The 19,370-nt window shown below is 46.7% G+C and overlaps 1 protein-coding gene and 1 long non-coding RNA gene across 5 annotated transcripts; one reads left to right on the top strand and one right to left on the bottom strand.

Annotated features, from left to right (window-relative positions):
- Positions 1-79: 79 nt before the first annotated feature.
- On the bottom strand, positions 80-8,112 carry LOC119852040 (collagen alpha-1(I) chain-like). 4 transcript variants are annotated; one of them, XR_006279470.1, is made up of 2 exons: positions 8,033-8,112; positions 80-1,073 (listed from the first exon to the last, which is right to left on the bottom strand). XR_006279470.1 is itself a non-coding variant. In XM_043509579.1 (2 exons), the coding sequence occupies exon 2, from the start codon at positions 786-788 to the stop codon at positions 237-239; it is 552 nt and encodes a 183-aa protein (XP_043365514.1). In that variant the 5' UTR covers positions 789-1,073; positions 8,065-8,112; the 3' UTR covers positions 80-236. The 4 variants fall into 4 exon arrangements, 1 of the variants encoding a protein (XP_043365514.1); XR_006279468.1 differs by having other exon boundaries at positions 80-1,347; positions 8,065-8,110; XR_006279469.1 differs by having other exon boundaries at positions 80-1,347; positions 8,033-8,110.
- On the top strand, positions 7,029-16,574 carry LOC119852042. The gene is made up of 3 exons (XR_005291501.2): positions 7,029-7,136; positions 15,953-16,048; positions 16,136-16,574. It is a non-coding gene; the product is annotated as an uncharacterized LOC119852042 (long non-coding RNA).
- Positions 16,575-19,370: the final 2,796 nt, after the last annotated feature.

Raw genomic sequence — 19,370 nt, forward strand, 5'->3', positions numbered from 1 at the left:
CGCGTCCCGCCCCTGCCCGCCGCAGGCAGGGCGAGCCCCTTGGCTCGCTGCTGCGGGTGCCAGGGAAGGCACCGCCACCCTCGGCAGGGCTCGCCTGGCCGGGAAGGACACAGCCCCGGGGACGCCTCTTCTCGCCTGGCCGGGGCAGGGGGGAGCCCCGCGAGCAGCCCCCGTCAGTGCCTCCCTGCAGCGCTCCGGGTCCAGGGACCTGCGCCTAGAGCCGGCGGCGGGCGCGCTCAGTCCGCTCGGGGCAGGCTTCGCAGCCGCTGCCTCATCTCCTGGCGGCTCGGGGGCTGCATCCGCCGCTCCAGCGGCCGCCGCGCTCCCGGCCGGGCGCCGCAACTTTCGCCTTCAGTCCCCGCGGTGCCCAGCCAAGATGGCTGAGGGCTCCCCGCGGCCCCCAGCAGCCGGCCCGAACCACCGGGGGAGGGGGTCCCCGCTGCCCCTGCAGCCGCGCGAGCTTCCCCGAGCCCGCAGCAGCACGTCCGGCCGCAGGCGCTGTAATCCCCCCGCGCCGCTGCGGAGCCACCCGGGTCTCGGCCGCCACAGCGCCCTTTGCACAACTTCTCGCTCTCGGGCCCCGGCAGCGCCAGGCCGGGCGCCGCGCTCTCATGAATATTTATAGCGAGCGCTGCCAGGCCCCGCCCCCCGCGCCCCAGCCACCTATCACGCGCGCTCCGGGCGGGGAGCAGGGAAGCCGGCCCGCAACCTCCCTTAAGGTGGAACGGACTCAGCGCTCTGCCCTCCGCACCTTGCTTGCGAAATCCGCTCTGCTCCCTCTCCCTCATGATTTTCTAGGGGCGCCCTCTGTTCCTTGAGGTGCGGTTTATTAGCTGTAAATCTTTCCCGGCCGACAAGTAGTGATGAGAATTGCTTAAACAAGGAAGAGGAGACTCCCTTCTAGTTGGGGGCCTCTCTTTTCCTTTTCGTGGTTCTGGTTTCCGAGATCTCCAGCTACTGCTTTGCATAGGAGTAAGAATAAAGTTTGCATCTGTGTTTTCAAACCCTCTACTTTTCAACGCGCCAGTGTTCCTGAGAATGCATTCCCCGTGAGCGTCCATCTTCCGTGCTTTCTGCAAACAATGTAAAACATCGCAAGTATTCGTTTCTCTATTTGTATTGGAATACGCTACAAAATATTAAGGCCAAATCCCAACCAGAGCGGAGCTTGGACCTGCAGACAATCCTGGGAATAGCCTCCACTGGCTGAAGTGGGAATACTGGTGGCAGGAAACAGGGCTCAGGGTAGATGTAGCCTCCTGCTCTTACATATTTTGTTGGGGTTTTTTAAATCTGCGCTTCTCTAAAACCATCACTGTAGTTTTAGGACTGTCATATTCAATACATCTGACCAAAAAAAAAAAAAAAACGCAATTAATGATGTCAGCTACCACCAACGATATGTAGTAGATAAAGCATAAAACAAAATCTTAGTCCCTGAGAGATGTATATAAAAAGAGTCATAAAAATGCACTCACGGGAGAGAGCAATTCATTAAGCTGATATTTATATGGAATTTGAGTTATCCCAGTGAAACTGACAGCTGGTTAAATTTTGTGTGTCATTTTAGAGTGGCTGTGCTTCCTCACCAAGAGCTGCTTAAAATAGATCCTGTTTACACTTGGTGGCAGGATCGTATCGCCCTGCAATGAAAGTTTCAGTAGGAGCTTAGATTCTATGCAGTGGAACATAGATAAGTTCCAGTTTACCCAAGGCTCTTGCCTGGAGAGAGAGCAAGTTTACAGTGTTGTTGAGAATTGTTTTTGCAACAGCACAGATAAAGATTAAGGGGAGCTGATGGAGCACAGCTCCAGATGCTGCACAAGATTTAGTTATTCCTTAGACCGTCAGAGCCAAATTCTGAATGAATACAATGTAGGCCTTGGGGACCCACCTCTAAATCCTGACAGTCTCAGTCATTACTGGTACCTGGGGATCAAAGAGCATCGGTAGTTTATATAAATGCCTACGTTTGTGCCCCCAAATTGTTACCTCTTCAGGGACCAGATCTTTGCATCAACTGTAGAGTAGAAGTCTTTGCTGAGTTCAATGTTGGTGTGTGGGGGGGGGGGGGGGAAGATAGTGACATTAAGAAGAATTTCTGCTTAATAAGTGATGGCACAATGGTCACTCTTAATGTTTAAAGTTTGACCCTATTCATCTGACTGCTTGACATGGTGGTTGGCGGTTTCTTGTAAAGTCTCCTTCTGCTGGATTAGTGATAACGCTAGTCGTAATCAGACCGACCGGTGGTTTTTTTTTTTTGGGTGGAGGGCGCATTGAAATAAACTTTTCAGAACATTGTAGATAATATAGGGTCATTTTCTTCCCCGGTTTTTCTCAGAGCAATTGACGGGGGGGGGGGGGAGAAATATACCCTGCCATCGATTTGTCACTGGACTGCTACCCACCTTCTAAATTGTTCCAAGTCTCATTTCAGGAAGGATCTGCCACGAGACAAAGCCTAGTTACTTGGATAAGCCTAACATGATGTCTAGTTGAGTGCAAGAATCCCGACAGTGAGGGAGATTTAATGGTTCAGTGAAACACCCGGAAATATCCTTTCGAAAGGGGGAAAAAAAAAAAAAGACTGAACATTAATCCAAAAACCACAGCAAGGCAGATATGTAAAATAAACGTGGTTTTAATAATCGATAGGACAAATCTCTCCAACAGGTACTCAGTAGGAAACAATATTAGGCGGGGGAGGGGGGGGAACACAGTGTTTTATTAGTTCCATCTCCTGTTCCTCTTTTGATTCCAATAGTTTCAGGGGATCTGAACTAATCGCTCGCTTTCAAGTTGCACTTCTAGGATGTAGGTAAAACGAAATTGCAGTGGGGATTTCGGCTTCTTTATCTGCCACTTGTTAGTGCTGCAATTAACCCTTCCCCCTCACTTTCCAAACCACCTTAAGAGAGAGGATGGGGAGGCCGGCAGCCTGGCAGGTTCATTTACGCTTGTTAGGACATCCCAGGGGGTTGTCTTACTCCTAGAATGGAGTGTTTATTTTTTAATTGATGTGCTGTTTCATTTAGCGCTTGTATGGAGCTCACGCTGGGGCTGTAATTACTGTAATCGCAGGAACAAGCGTTTCAGTGAGCCAGGAGGGTGGCAATACGGTGGGATTTATTTTTGGTAGTGGCAAATTTTGTGACTTAGGTTTCGAACCAGAAAAATCTAGCGTTAGGAAATTAAGTTGTTGGGGGGGGGGGGGGAAGAATGTAAATCTTCATCAGAAGCTGGCGGTCAAGCTATTAAATGAGAATTTGTAGGAAATTAAACACGTGGCACAAAACCAGAGCATCATAACAACTGCTTGCTTCTGCTAACAGGCTTCTTTCCCTTCCTTTTTGATTTAAATCAATACATAGATTATCTAGTTGGAAGGAAATGGGTAGTAATGAGGCAGTAAACAAGTTTCCTATGTAATCATTTCGGTAACTTGCCAAACAAACTCAAATTCTCCTTCCCTCGCCGTCCTCCCAAGGGAAACCCGATAATTACAAGCAAAAAACATCGCAGATCCGTATTTAAATACCACGCTTTACCATTTTGTGTTATAGCGATTTCAGGTCACAAAACTCTTGCAGGACTTTTCCTGTTACGTTGTATCAAACTCAACACTACTGCTAAAGAGTCTGAAATCTCCCATTTCAGAAATATTGATAGTTTAAGCACAATCGTATGGGCCCAGTAGTGTTGAAAATACAAGGAAAGGAACTCTGGAAACTTTCCACCTTTGATAACTTCATCCCTTAATCATTTGGAAAGCCTCTTCCAGGTCACTCACTAGACCTGGATCTGATGAGAATATTAGAAGGTGTTGTTTTGGTGCCTACTTCAAAAAGTACCTCAATTAAAACTATTTCTACAGGGTGTAAAAATGAGGAAACCCAGTCCTAGGATCTGGTATGAATCTGTAAATTACCACTCTGACAGGAACGCTACTGGTTGTTATAAAGTACCTTTTTACACCCTGCTTAGACACCGCACTGCCGAGACAACAGATGTGAAGTGACTGTTTCCAAAAGCAACAGATGCTGTAAAGTTTACATTGCTGTATTTCAGCCTGGAAACTCAGGAGATGTGTTGAATGCTACAGTTTAGAATTACTCTGCTAGAAATGGGGGGGAGGGGGAAAAAAATCACGGAGTTTCTCAGTAGTAGGTGTGGCTTAAGTTTTACTGTCACTCAGTTATGTTTCCTGCTTATTTATATTTTGTGAAGAGATATAACCCCACTACAAAGAATCAGAAGCCATTCAATAACAGAATTCCATATTGAAGTTTCCTAAGCAAACGCAGGATAAACTTAATCGCAGAATAAGTTTGTAGCATGTTATAAATTCAGAACTTGATCATTCCTTTGGCTTATTAATGAAAGGTGTCTACAGCCCCTGAAGTCTGTTTTGACAATCCCAGTTACTATCTCCATGAAAAGCAACAAAACAAACCACACAGTAAGTGAGGATACTTGTGCAGTCCAGTTGAAGAAAGGTTTGGATTGATTCAAAGCAATGGAAATAGGCTCTATCTGCATTTCTTGTGTACCTAATCCTTCTCCTAAGGACAATGGGCATTTTGAGATATACAAGGAATGCAGGATCAGGTTTTAACTGTGTGTGTGTGTTCTCCTCAGGAGAAAAAAAAAGCAGCTGCTTTCTGAAAAGTTACACTTCAGTATAGTAAGGTAAATAACTTAGAGCAATTTCAGAACAGATGTCCAGTCATCAAATCATGCACAAGTATAAAGCCAGCAGATGAAGGCAAGGAACAGTTACAGATAGTATAATCTTTTGCAAAAGTATTGATTAGCAAGTAGATGCCCCTGCCCCAACTGTCACAGGTATTCTATTACTTTAGGAAAGCAAATTCTTGATAGTTTGATGTGCCCAAGGATTTGAATAGTTCTCAAGGGGTTGGTCTAATATTACCTCTAAAATGTCCATAAAGTAGCTTATTAGACATAACCTTGTGCCCTGAATGTTACCAGATAGCAACCAAATAACCAAAGATACAGGCATTTTAATATCACATCCTAATAATAGTTTCCTGAATATTCTTTGAGGGGAAAATCTCAGCCTCAACTGAAATAATCTCATCTTTAAAAGTGTATTTTGACTAATTCTCTTTATTAACTGAGACACTTCCACAATATCCAGGAGGGCAGCAAGACTGCCTTTTAAATTCCTGTCTAATGTGCTGTACTGCACTTTAGTATGGTATTTTCTACATTAGTGAGATCAGTTAATTGAAATGCATTTACAGCCACACACACAGTCTTTGATAGGGAGGCCACAATCAATTTAGGATAGTTAGCCCAAAATTTATAGGAATAAAGCCTCCACTGAAGTTCATAGACTAAGTTCAGAAGAGACCCTTATGATCATCTAGATTCTAGAGTGACCTCTTGCATAACAGTGGCCATAGAATTACATCCCATGATTCCTGCATCAAATAACTTACGGTTGAGCTAGAGACTATCTTTTTGAAAAATATCCAGTTTTGATTAGAAGACTTCAAGTGATGGGTAATCTACCACTTCTGTATGTAAACTGTTCAATACTTTTAAGAGTGTTCATCTTATTTCCAATCAACTTGTTTGGACTCAAGTTCCAGCTATTGGATCTTTTCATTTGCTCAGTCACTGTGTGCTGGCAACTGACAGCTTGCTCAGCCAGTGCACAAGGCAGTTAGCCAGCTGAAGGCCTCAGTCACTCTTCCCCCATAGGTGATCTCTCTATTTCACCTACAGTGCCCCTCAGCTCCTACTCTGCAGCTCCTCAAGCAATAATCTAGCTGTGGATTGCCAGTCCCTGCCCCCTTCATGACCTCTTCCAGTATTGTCATCTTCCTGTTGATTAGTACCTCAGTCTGAGGAGGAGAAAACATGTCCTGTGGAGGATACTGTTGGGGGAGGGAGGGCAGAAAGGGAGAGATCGCAGTCTGTTAGCGACTACTGCTTTCTGGCTGAGAAACTGCCAAGCAGGAACATGGGTCAGAAAGGATTAGTTGACAATGACTCTGCAAGGGCAGGCAATACACCACATTGTGGTGGTGGAGGAGAGTGGTTGCAGAAGAGGGCATTCAGTTGGCAGACTAATGAGTTTTGCCAGTTGAAGCTGTCCTCTGACAGTTGGCAGATGTCTCACCTGGATTGTGCAAACTTTACACTGATTTAGGATGGGTAGTGTGGACTACCCAAGACTCAACTGGTAAATCATTCAATTGCTATACATTGTCAAGGGCTGGGGTCTATTAATAGCAAATACTTATCTTGCCGGTCTTCTCAGTTCCTTTGGGCCTCGCCTACAGGGGAATATCCTTAACTTTTACTAATTGCACAGCTCTACTGGTGGGGGTACTAATGTAGGCAGGCCACTGGCAATGGTTTCCATTAATTATGATGATTTGACCTGCTTTGGGCAGGATTAGTTGATGAGGTGGCTAAAATGACAACATCTGCTACCAGTGCAGCTATGTAGTAGTAGAACAGTGGGACACTGGAAGAATCTAGTGCAGACAACCTCGAGAGGCTAGTTGACAGCTTACACAAATGAAGTGTAATACTCCAATAGGCTACAAATGTTAACCCGCCACCCCACACTGGAACCCATACTAGGTATCATTGAAAAATTACAATCCATACTCAAGGGAGACGCCATCCTGAAAGACATCTTTCCTGAATTCCCTCTTCTGGCCTTCAAATAACCTCCCTAGCTCAGAGTCAGAAACAAGGTCCCCATAGACCAGGGTGGGCAAACTACAGCCCGTGGGCCATGTCTGGCCCGTCAGGCCTTTTAATCCAGCCCTCGAGCTCCTGCCGGGAAGCGGGGTCAGAGGCTTACCCTGCTCTGGCGCTTTAGCCGGGGAGCGGGGTCAGAGGCTTACCATGCAGCTCCCTGAAGCAGCAGCATCTCACCACTCCAGCTCCTACACATAGGGGCAGGCAGGGGGCTTTCTGCATGCTGCCCCAAGTGCCACCCCCTGCAGCTCCCATTGGCTGGGAACCACAGCCAATAGGAGCTGCAGGGGTGGTGCCTGCTAGACAGGGCAGCGCACAGAGCCCCCTAGCTACACCTCCAGATAGGAGCTGGAGAAAGGACATGCCGCTGCTTCCAGGAGCTGCTTGAGGTAAGTACTACCTGGAGCCTTCACCCCTCCCACCCATGCCCCAACCCCAGCCCTGATCCCCTTCCCACCCTCTAAACCTCTTGGTCCCAGCCCAGAGTACACTCCACAGCTCCACCCCAGAGCCCACACTCTCAGCTAGAACCCTCACCCCAACCTCCAATTTTGTGAGCATTCCTGGCCCACCATACAATTTTATGCCCATCTGTGGCCCTCAGGCCAAAAAGTTTTTCCACCCTTGTCATAGACCATTAGACACCAACCCAAAGCAGCACCAGGCACTACCAGAACAGATGCAAAACCTGAAGACATATCTCCATTTCTGTGATGACAAACACCCCCTGCAACACACTTTTCAAGTTCCCTGGGCCCTACACCTGTACACAGGTCTATCACAACATGTGCTATAGCTCAGGAATTTTCAATCTTATTCTTTGAGGTCCCATCCTCCCCCCAACATGCTATATGTAGTAAGGCAAAGACTCACCAGTGCGGCACCTCCTGCTGGTCATCTTGGGAAATTAGCTCTTCCCCAGCTTTGGAGCACCCTCTGCTGGCCAGTCTCTTGCTACCACTAGCCCCATGTCCCTCCTGGACCCTGGTGCCCTTTACCTTGGGGTTCTGCCCCAGCAGTACCCCCTTGCTCTGGGTCTTCCTTCCCAAGGGAACCCCCCATCCTCTAAATCCACCTTGCCTCAGTGGCTACTGCCAGTCATCATCTAGCCCCCACTCACTGGGGCAAACTGCAGTATAATGGCTACTCATCATTGGCAAGGGGTTAGGACTGCTGCCTTTGCCTATTCCCAGGCTGCATCTCTACAGCCCCAGTACCTCTGTAGGCCTTCACCAAGGCTTATAGCTTGGGGTTTTACCAGGCTGGAATTTCCCAGCTCCCTTACCCTATTCCCCATCACTGCTCCAGTTCAGGTACCTTCCTCTCAGATAGCTAGCCCTTCTCCCTCCAGAGCTGGCAAGAGACTCCCTCAGCTTCTGGCCCACAGTCCTCTTATCAGGGCCAGCTGGACCCTAATTGAACTGGCCACAGCTATGGCTGTTTCCCCAATCAGCCTAGCTTGGCTGCTTTTTACCCCTGTTCTCCAGGAGTGGGGCAATCCCTCTACACTATAAAAACTCCACAGCCCACCTGTGCCATGATTACTTTTCTGCATATAAAAGCCAAGGCCAGCATTATGGGGTAGTAAGCAGGTCAATTGCCTGGGGCCTTACATCACAGGGGCCCCCATAAAGTTAAGTTGTTCAGGCTTTAGCTTCAGTCCCGGGTGGCAGGGCCCTGGGTTTCAGCCCTGCATGATGGGTCTTCAGCTTTCTGCCCCAAGCCCCAGTAAGTCTAATACTAGACCTGCTTGATGGTCCCCTAGGGGCCCTGATCCCTGGTTGAGAATTGCTGGTGTAGCTCATCCAGTGCACTACACGCCTGGGTGACTTGCTGAGGTGAGTCAGGGACTGGAGGTGGCACTCCCTCCCTGAGCCCCACCAGCCCAAGTGGCTTTGAACCCTGGGCGGCTGCCTCACTTGTCATAGTTACAGCCCTGAATGAGACAATTGCTGTGCTACTGAATGAACTCGTACAGGAAAATGATAAGACACCCACCATCAACTGTGGGTGAACACTCTGTCACCAAAAAAAGGATCATTCTATATGTGACCTCTCAGGGTATGCCTTCACTACCAACATTAAAGTGCTGCCGCGGCTGTTTAGTCATTGCACCAGTGCTGGAAGAGAGCTCTCCCAGCGCTGTAAAAAACCCACCCCCATGAGGGGAGTAGCTCCCAGTGCTGGTGTACCATCTACACTGCCACTTTGCAGCACTGAAACTTGCATTGCTCAGGGGGATGTTTTTTCACACCCCTGAGGGAGAAAGTTTCAGTGCTGTAAAGTGGCATTGTAGACAAGGCCTCCGTCTTCATCCTTGAGGGAAAGCTGCACGACACCTTTAAAAGATGAGCCTGAGAGCTTAAATTCATAACTTTGCTAAATACTAAATACATGCTAAAAATCATGGACTGAATAGACACAGTGGATTTATGGGTTACTAGAACAAGCTATAACCCACAAATTCTTCTTCCCCCAGCCTTTTCTCCCCCCCCCCCCCCCCGCTCCTCATTTCCCCCCATGACTGGAGAGGTGTTAACTGGCCACTTCACCTTTGAATGGCCCCTTGAAATGTGTTAACTACTTATGCTAAATAATCTGTTCCACCCTGTATTTAACTGTGATGCCCTGAGTACCTTTCCCAGATCTGAAGAAGAGCTCTGTGTAAGCTTGTCTCTCTCACCAACAGAAGCTGGTCTAATAAAAGATACTACCTCACCCACCTTGTCTTGAGAACATTAACTGACCAACAAGCATTTAACAGGAGGAAACATGCCATTAACAGGAACAAAAAGAAACGTGATACTTCACATCATTTATTCAATTGACTTGATAATGTGAAATAGAGCAATATTTAGAAAGCAAATTAGTTCAGCTAGCTGCTTTAGGAGAAACTTGTAATAGTGTTAGAACTTTGAGGAATACAAAATTGTTTTAAATTGTGATACTGTGTTTAGTGGGTTTTTTCCCTGAAGCACATTGAGCTTTTAGTGAGCCTGTATCATTTAAAGCAATGGGTCTTACTCCTGTTAAGTGTTTGATGTGCACGCATTTTAACTTGTTTATTGTTCCTAATTGCTGCTTAGATACAGGATGCACAATAGCAATAATTTGTTAATACAGAATGATAAAAATCACATTTAAAGAAAATCCTTACTCAAGTTTCTAATTACACCTCTTATCATTCATCCGGCCTATTTACTCTTTGTATTCCACTTATCTTGGAAAAAGAAACATGATCTCTGTGGACCTGATCCTACCACTATGCTTAGAATGACTAGAACCATAAGTAGTCCTACTGCTTTAATTAGGATAATTTGTGGAGTAAGGAGCTAATAAACATGAGAAGGATTGTTGATCTGGACACTAATTGTTCTCAGCCTTTGGCTCTCTAGCTCTAGCACAATGGTGATGTCAACACTGCGGGAGAATGTTTAAAACTTTTTATTAACACTTAAAATACAGTTTCTCTTATCAAACTTTGCAGAAGCTTTAATAAAATCTAAACTGCAAAGTATTGCAAGGCCAAGGTGGAACAATGAGGAAAGACAGTGCAGGGCTTCTGGATTAATCCAAACTAACAGTAATTTGTCAAGTCTTTAGGTATTTTCAATCCACTGAGTCTAAAAACAGTAAACTCAAATAATAAAGAACAGATCTCATGGACAGAGTCTGTTTCCCTCAGGGCTCGTAGTCTCTGTTTAGCATAATCCTCACCTCTTTCCCACCAATGAAGCCTAAACAGGCTCACCTGAATTTAACTAAAAAGAAAAGGAGTACTTGTGGCATTTTAGAGACTAACAAATTTATTTGAGCATAAGCTTTCTGAGCTCATGAAAATTTATGCTCAAATAAATTTGTTAGTCTCTAAGGTGCCACAAGTACTCCTTTTCTTTTTGCGAATACAGACTAACACGGGTGCTACTTGAAACCTGAATTTAACTAGCTCCCAAATGCTAGTGCCTCCCTGAGTTTTCTCTTAGGGCATGGCTACACTTGCAAATGTAGAGCACTTTGAGTTAAACTAGCCTTCGTAGAGTACAGTAGGGAAAGCGCTGCAGTCTGTCCATACTGACAGCTTCGAGCGCACTGGCATGATCACATTTGCGGCACTTGCAGCGGCATTGGGCACGGTGCATTATGGGCAGCTATCCCAGCGTGCAAGTGACTGCAACATGCTTTTCAAATGGGGGGGAGGGGAATGGAGTATTTATGTGGGGGAGAGAGAGTGGGGTTTTTGGAGGGCTGAGAGCATGTCAGCATGCTGTCTTGTAAGTTCAGACAGCAGGAACCCCCCCCCCACCCCTCCCCGCCTCTCTCTCTCACACACAGCATTCCACACTAATGGTTGCTTTGTCTCGGAGCAGACAGCTGTCAGAAACGGAGCTTTCAAAGGGCATATCCGCATCCTACAGTGATTCAAAAACAATGAGAAGAGTGGCCACTTGATTTAAGGGGATTATGGGACATTTCCGGAGGCTGATCAGAGCGCAGTAATGCAACCCCTCGTCCACACTGGTGCCACGGTGCTTCAGTGAGGGCGCAGCAAACATTATTCCACTCGCCAAGGTGGAGTACCAGCAGTGCTGTAGCCGCGGATTCAGAGTGCTCTGTGTGCCTTGCCAGCGTGGACAGGTAGTGAGCTAGTGCACCCGGGGCTCCTTTATTGCGCTGTAACTTGCAAGTGTAGCCAACCCCTTAGTCTTGGCTGGGTATTAACTCCCAGAAGCTCAAGCTCTTTCCTGGCTTGGTTTGACCTCCACTTAGGGATGCCCCTTGGGTATGGTGTAGTAGGGCTTCAGGATTCCCACAGGGGATTCTAAAAGACCTGTGCAGCTCTCACAAGGCCTAAATTAAGTTGGAAGTTAAGTCACAGCATACAAATGTTCTGTTTTCATGTTACCAACACATTTCTGTGTGCAGGCATAGGGTACCTAAAACTTCTAAGCGGCACCTTTGTCCTGAATCAGGCCTCAAAGTGAGTGGAAGTCCAAACAGATGGAGAGAGCTATTGTAGTAGATCCTAAAGCCTGAATGTCAATGTGAAAGGGATTTTAGCAGACCTGGTCAAAAACATTTTTTCTACAGAAAATTTTGATGAAAATGAAACTTTAATTTTTTCTAAATTTTCCATGGAAAACTTCCATTTTTTGGTGGAAACTGGAATACTGAAAACTTCTGTTGGAATTTTAAAAATCTCCATTTGGAAATGCTGTGCAGTCCCTCCTGGGAGTTATAATTTAGATGCCTCCCCTTCTCCAAAGGCCAGGATCCCTGGTCTGATCACATCTCCCATGATGATGTTCCACAGTCTCCTCTCTTGCAGAGGCCAGGTGGTACATTGGAGGAGTTCCTAACTGTGTTGCATCATGGGGATGTTACCCAGCTGAACAGCTCAGTCCATTGAGAAAACTGGGGACATGAAGCAAACAAACTACAATTCCCATGATGTACTGCAGCAGTATTTCTAAATTGAACTAGGTCAGTTTTCAGCCAAAATATTTCAGCTTATTGGTGTTTGGCTTTTTTGATTAAAAATAGACATTCTTTAGCAAGTAGACACTTTTCCTGAAAATTTTTTTTTAGCTGAAAACCAAATTTTCCATTTAAAAAAAAAAGTTCCAACCGAAAATTTTTGGCCAGCCCTATATTTTATCTTCTTAATTCCACAGACTCAGTTTGTCTGAGTGAGCATTGGGGGGGGGGGGGGTCTTCCTTTGTTAGGGTATCTGTTTAGTTTTTACTGATATGACATCTGCCTCCGTTTCCAACTACATTCAACTTTGTTGTAGTTATCCTTGCTATTGCAGCATTTTACAAATCTCAAAATGTAGTTCCCAATTGGCCAAACTTTCACTGGTGATGTGTGCATTACCAACACATCTGTTTCAAGGGATGTGACAATTTTGCTTTTTTGAATGGGTTCAGATTCCAAATATAAGCTATTGCACTGATTGAATAATGGATATAGGTAACAGATAATATCAGCAACATATTTCAGAGTAGCAGCCGTGTTAGTCTGTATTCGCAAAAAGAAAAGGAGTACTTGTGGCACCTTAGAGACTAACAAATTTATTAGAGTATAAGCTTTCGTGAGCTACAGCTCACTTCATCGGATGCATTTATCAATCAGCAACATAAACGTAGTTCTGTCCCATGCCCAAGCAGAGTGGTGTAAGAGACAAAGATTTAATCCAGGATTTGGCAACTAATTATTCATTGATATTTAACAGAATTACATCTTCAAAAACAGAGGTTCCTGATCTAGCTAATGTTCCTAATCCCCCCAGCATGAAAACTACATGCTTTTGAGGAAGGCATAAACCTCGCAAGAATGATAACAAAGTGAATATAGTTGGTTCTAATGAATATAAACTAAATTGCAAATCTTGTATCTCAAGTATCTTGTTCACCGTTTCTTTCACTGTTACAGAAATCTTGCAACTTTAGTTACAATGTCTAAAAACCTACTACATGTATTAATATATAATTATGACTATGATCTAAAGCCCATGGGAGTCAATGGAATCATTCCCTCTGACTTCAGTGGGCTTTGGATCAGGCCTTAACAAAAAACAAAACAAAACTATGCTAATGTCAACGTGCAAGGAGGATTGAGTGATGGAATATCAGTTCAGTTTTTCTTTTTACAGCAGACTTTGTCCAGTATTATCAAAGGAACCAGCAGCATGTGTCATTTCTTCAATGCAAGATCATTGTGATCCTCTGAATTGTTTTTCATCTCATCCTCTTAAAGGATCACTGTTACTGTGTCACAAAGCACAACATACTTGTAGCTCTCTGTTCTTGTTTCATTAGCAATACCATGCTTGTACCCTTCTGCAAGCATTTAAGGCCCCAAACCTACAAACAACAATGTAAGTAAAGCTTTATATATGGTAGAACTCCCTATTTTATGAAGTAATTCAGGATTGAGTTCAGAAATGGAATATCTCAAAATTCCATTAGGTACAGTGCATAAATTGCAGTATGGTGCACTGCATTGCTTTCTTTTTGTCCTTCAAACCATTGCAAAGTGATTTCCAATGTACTAAGGCATTGGTAGGGGGATATCAACTTCCTCATCAACATCGTTTCAATTATCTGACTATTTCCCCCTTCCCCAGTCCACTTCAGGAAAAATGGTTTAACTCAGGGTTCTCAAACTCAATTTACCTTAGGGCCAGTGCCAGTCCTCAAATCCTCCCAGTGGGCTAATAATGTCACTCATGCCACCCAGAACCCCCCCAAACTCCGCCCATCACCTGCCTAAGGCTCTGTGAGAGAGTTTGGGTGGGGGTGGGGGAAGGGATCTGAGCTGCAGGCTCTGGGATGGATTTTGGGTGCTGGGTGCAGGCTCTGGGAGGGAGTTTGGGAAGGGGTATGTGGGGAGGAGATGGAGGTGCAGGCTCTGGGAAGGGGTCGGGGGGCACGGCGATTACCTGGGGCTCCAAGGTGGGGCGGGCTGGGGGGCCTCCAAGCACTGCTGCCCCCAGGCACCGACCCCACAGCTTCCCATTGGCCACAGGGGCACTCGGGGCGGGGGCAGCACGTGGAGGCACGGCCCTGCCCCAGGGCCACAGGGAGGGGCTGGCAGCCACGTGGAGCTAGCGCGCAGGAAGCCGCTGAGCTCCACTGCGCTGCTGATGGTGGACAGGGCCCCAGGCCATTTTAAATCACCTGGGGGACGCGTGTGGGAGGGGGAGGAGGTGCCTGGGGGCAGCAGGCAAGGCTAAGGGAGAGACCGAGCCCCAAAATTGCTGGAGCCCTATAGGCCACATTGGGGAGGTTCTCAGGCCTCAGGTGGGTCGGGACTTTGAGACCCCTGGTTTAACTGTTCATAAGATTGGCAATCTTAAAAATGAGGTTCTGCCCTTGAGTAGCCTCATCGTCCCGTTTTGGTCCACACGTGTAAGTAAAGCTATGCCTGTGCTTACATGTTTGCGCATGGGACTAAATGTTTTACACTTAAATTAAACCTTTAAAAAGTGTTTCTCATAACTTGAAATAAATATATCCATTACCTAGAGACCACACTTTCTATATAGCATGAGGAGACTTGGTGCTGTTATCATGAGATTTAACAAGAAGAGCTTATGCTTGTATCTATTCTCTTTAGAATTCTAAACTATAATGTATTGAATGATTACTGCCCAATGTGACTAGAAACTATTTTAATACTCCTCCTTTCTTAGTACTACTTCATACTTTATTATAATAATTGTAGGGAAGGATCATCGTCAGGCAAAATTCCAGATAAGTAGTTCTAGCAGTACGCTAAGACCTTGCAATTTGAAGGAAGTATGGCTTAAAAAGGAATTCCTCATTCTCCTAACAGACTACTTGTAAGAGTGAGGTTTTCTGATAACAGTCTTGAAATGGCAATTAATTGTGTAGTGGGTCTATATCTTCTTGGTGGCTTGCATCTATGCACTGAGATATTTATTCAAGGTAATAATTGTTTATGGAAAAATAGAGTACATAAAATCTGTCAGGTTGAAAGACAGAAGACTAAATGGTGTTTACAGGTCCTTAAAATAATTTAAAATGCAAATACATCTTAACATTAAATTTTGAGTTTCTGGACAATAAAGATCCAAACCTAGAGAACAGATACAGCACGGTCAATAGCAGTGCAACATTCCTCACATCCCTTATGTGGAGGGATAATGTCAAGAGGTGAGAGGGAAGTTAGGTTTCCAGGTCTGTCCAGTCCTTTGCATCTCTTGCAAGGATTGTGGACAAGGTAGTTGATTATAATGTGAGCATCTGTTCACTAGTAACTGGACTGGGACTAACCAACTCATCTCGCATAGATCAGATGGGTTAGTAACTTTCTGTCACTACTGAAATTTAAAGTAAAAAATAGAGAGTTTGATCCTACAAACCCTAACATATGTGAGTAATCCTTACTAATGCCAGTAGTTCCAATGACTTCAAAGGGACAACTTGCATGAATAAAAGTTGTAGGATCAGGTCCTTGAAAGAAAAAGAAAGAAAAAACACTCCTCACCCTAGACCTCCTCCCCGATAGCTGGAATTAAATATTTTAGAAAAAAATCAGCCCGTCTGTACATGTGTTCTAAACTAGTTCACTGAAAGACAGCAGTTTATTCACATTTGTTGACACAAAGCATCAGTTTGAAGCTCTGTATAACTTCCCATCCTCTTCCATTTACCACCTCCTGCTTTTATTGACATTCAGCATACCTGCTACTTAGCTTCAGGTGGAGCAAGATCCTCGAAGAAGATCGGTTGTCTTCCTGACTGTAGCCCCATGAAGTGACCATGTACACACCTAGTAAGTCAATTAATCTTTAACTCATTACTGTCAATACATAGAGCTTATGATTTGAATGACCAACTGCTTGGTTCATTTTCTACTTAGGAATTGATGTTTGGAGATCTATGGCCAAACTCTGAGCTGAGGGCCTCAACTCCCATTGACTTCAGTGTGAGCAGAGGGGCGCTAAACACATCTCAAGAGGCACTCAGCACCTTGCTTAATTGGATCCTTGTCGGTTACCATACTTAACTTTTTTTCTTAAGAAGGAGAGCTACCTTAGTTAAGGCAAGATCTGGGCACACATGATTTTCATGGTGACCTCCACTTATATGCACTGTATTACTGAGATTGCACACTAAATTTTTTTTGCACTTTTACAGTATAAAATGACTTTCTCCCCTTGGTTATCTGTGTAGCGCCTTATGTGTCTATGATGCTTTGCAAAAATCCCTCCTGTAACAGTGTAAGGTTCTGATCTTGTAATGGAACCTATGTGGGAAGATTCTTATGTCTGTATGGAATCTCACTGGCTTCAGTAGGACGGCACATATGGTAGATTCTGCTTGCAGCTGGGCTTTGGATTCATATGATGCCTTGCATCTGGAGAGAGATGACATCTTGTTCTCCATAATCTCACCTTTCATTTTTTAATAAATCCAAAGTGGTTATAGTTGTGAAGAAACACTTGGTTCACATTTTAGGTTAACAGATGCAGAGATGTCCGCGAGTCTGCAGGATGTTTTGAACAACAACTCTGAGAGGTTTGAGCTGCCCCACTCATCTGCATGAGATGTTAACTGAGATGTCCAATAATGATAATTTAAATGTCAACATTGTTGATTATTTCAGTTCTTCACATAAGACAGGAGAAGATGGGTCAGAAATCTGCACAATTTACTAGGAATGATATGCTATTTTGATTACTCAGATGGGTGGCATTTGGCACATACTGCCACTTTTCTTTTCCTTAGTCCAGAAAGAGCTGAGCCCAAGCAGAGTCCATGAGTACCTTGATGCTCAATCAAGGGGGAGCCAAACTTGTGGAGCTCACATAACAAATGAACAAAGGCATGCACACAATTTGAACATCTGCACAATCTGCTGAGAGCAATGTCTCATTTTGATGATCCACCTGAATGGAGCTTATTTTGTGGCTGGAGCTTAAAAGTGTACCACAATCTTCCACTTCCTCAATGTGAGCCTGTCTACACACATCCTGTTGCAGGATTAGGTCTAATTTTGGCAAACAGTAAAATAGCTAAGCAGTGGGAAGTCATGTCTACACTACTGGTGCTATAGTTACATAGCTACAGTTTGACCCCACAGTCTAGACCAAAGGTGGGACTTCAGGAACCTGGCTGTGCGGCCCTGGACTCCAACTGTGTGGCAGCGGATACTGACCCCCCCTGTTGGCCACAGGCGCCAACCCCAGCCGCACAGCAGTGGGCTCCAAGCACGGGGCTTTGGATGCCAACCCCTGGCTCTGGCCCTTAGGCAGCAGGTGCTGACCTCTAGCTCTGGCCACAGAGCTTCAGTTGGCCCCCGCTACCTCCCCAGGCCCCGCATCCATCCTACCATTGCTTCTGGCCCCTGCTGCCTCCTCCTTCAGCCCCCACATCTAGCCCCCAGTTCCGGCCGTGCGGTAGCAGGCGATGGCCCTTAGCTCTAGCCACATGGCCCTAGCCCTGGTGTTGATCCCCTGCTGCAGCTGCATGACAATGGGCACTAACCCACAGTTCTGTTCCTGGGCTCCGACCACGTGGTGACAGGAGCTGGCCCCGGGCGCTGACACTTGGCTCTGGCCATGCAGCAGCAGGCGCTGACTCCTGGCTCCAGCCACGCGCTCCTGGGCTCCGGCACCCAGCTCCGGGCTCTGGCCGTGTGGCAGCAGACACGAGCCCTGGGCGCTGACCCACAGCTCTGACTGCATGGCAGCAGGCTCCGATCCCTGGCTCCATCACACAGTGGGACTCATCACCCATCGCCCCTGCCCCACTATCTCCTGTGGCCCTGGATCCATTCCCTCACCCCATGATCCTGCTACCTCCCCCGGCCCTGCATGCATCCCCCCAATTGCCCCGGGCCCCTGCTGACTCCACTGGCCCCCCAGTGGCACTGGGATACTTTTAGTAGTGGGGGGGCTGAAAACCAGCCCCTTTACCCCTGTCTGTGCCCCACCCCCCGAGCTGAGGCCGGAAGCAGGGCTGTGTCTCCGGGAGGGCGGACCCGGACAGGGGTAAGGGGCTGAGGCTGTGGCCACAGCTAGGGGTGGGCATGGGGCCAGGAGCAGAGGACCAGGCATGGGGAGTGGAGCCCTGGGAATGGGGGGCTGGGCACGGGGCCCTGGACAGGGGCCAGTGGCCAGGGAGTGGGGCTGGAAGCTGGGGACCCAGGAGCAGAGCCCCAGGCATGGGGCTGGGAATGTGGCCCTGGGCTAATATCTGGGGAGTGGTGCTGGCGGCACAGCCCAGGGCCAGCGGCTGAGGAGTGGGACCAGCGGCCCGGACACAAGACCCAGGTGCGGGGTTGGGGAGCGGAGTGCGGGGCTTGGGGCCAGCAGCAGGGGAGTGAAGTCCCAGCCAGAGGGCAGGGAGCAGGGCCCCGGGCGCGGAGCAAGCAGCTGGGGAGCAGGACATGGGGCCAGCCCCTAGGACCCGAGCTGCGGAGTGGAGCCCTGGTGCGGGGCTGCAGCACACCCTGCACCTCTACTTCCTGCACCTATGCTGGCCCCGGATCCATCCCCCCGCCCCATTGCCCTGGGCCCCTGCTGCCTTTCCAGGCCCTGCATCCATCCCACCGTCGCTTCTGGCCCCTGCTGCCTCCTCCTTCAGACCCCACATCTAGGGCTTATGAGTCCTGGGGCTTGCTGAGAAAAGTGATATTAACAAACATTCAAGTATCACTTTTCACAGCCTCCCAGGTAACAATATGATCTGTACATTATCTCAATGGTCTAAAATCTTCTTGGTTCTCTCTAAGTTGATCTACGAAGCCCTGGATTGTGGGGGAAGAAGCGGAAAGCCAGCATTATTTTTGAGAAAAATTATTTCTGAGAAAAACCCTACAAATATACTTCACAGTGATTTGGATGTGAATCTGTGTATATTTAATTCCCCCCCCAAAGTTAATTAAGGACTTTAGGAAAAAGTGTCAGTGCCGCCACCAGTAAGAGTTGGTGACTGCACTCTGAGGCCACCAAAAATTTTGTTGCAAGAACCCTGGTCTAGACTCAGACTACAGTGATGGAAGAGGTTTTTCCATTGCTACAGGAACTCCATGGCCCTGAGCAATGGGTTGAAGGAAACATTCTTTCATTGACCTATCTGCGTCTACACCC

The sequence above is a fragment of the Dermochelys coriacea genome, chromosome 2, assembly GCF_009764565.3.
Source record: "Dermochelys coriacea isolate rDerCor1 chromosome 2, rDerCor1.pri.v4, whole genome shotgun sequence".
Classification (NCBI taxonomy): domain Eukaryota; kingdom Metazoa; phylum Chordata; order Testudines; family Dermochelyidae; genus Dermochelys; species Dermochelys coriacea.

Bases quoted from the DNA above. Each gene is read 5' to 3' on its own strand.
- LOC119852040 (XM_043509579.1), bottom strand. From the start codon at position 788: ATGAGGGAGAGGGAGCAGAGCGGATTTCGCAAGCAAGGTGCGGAGGGC.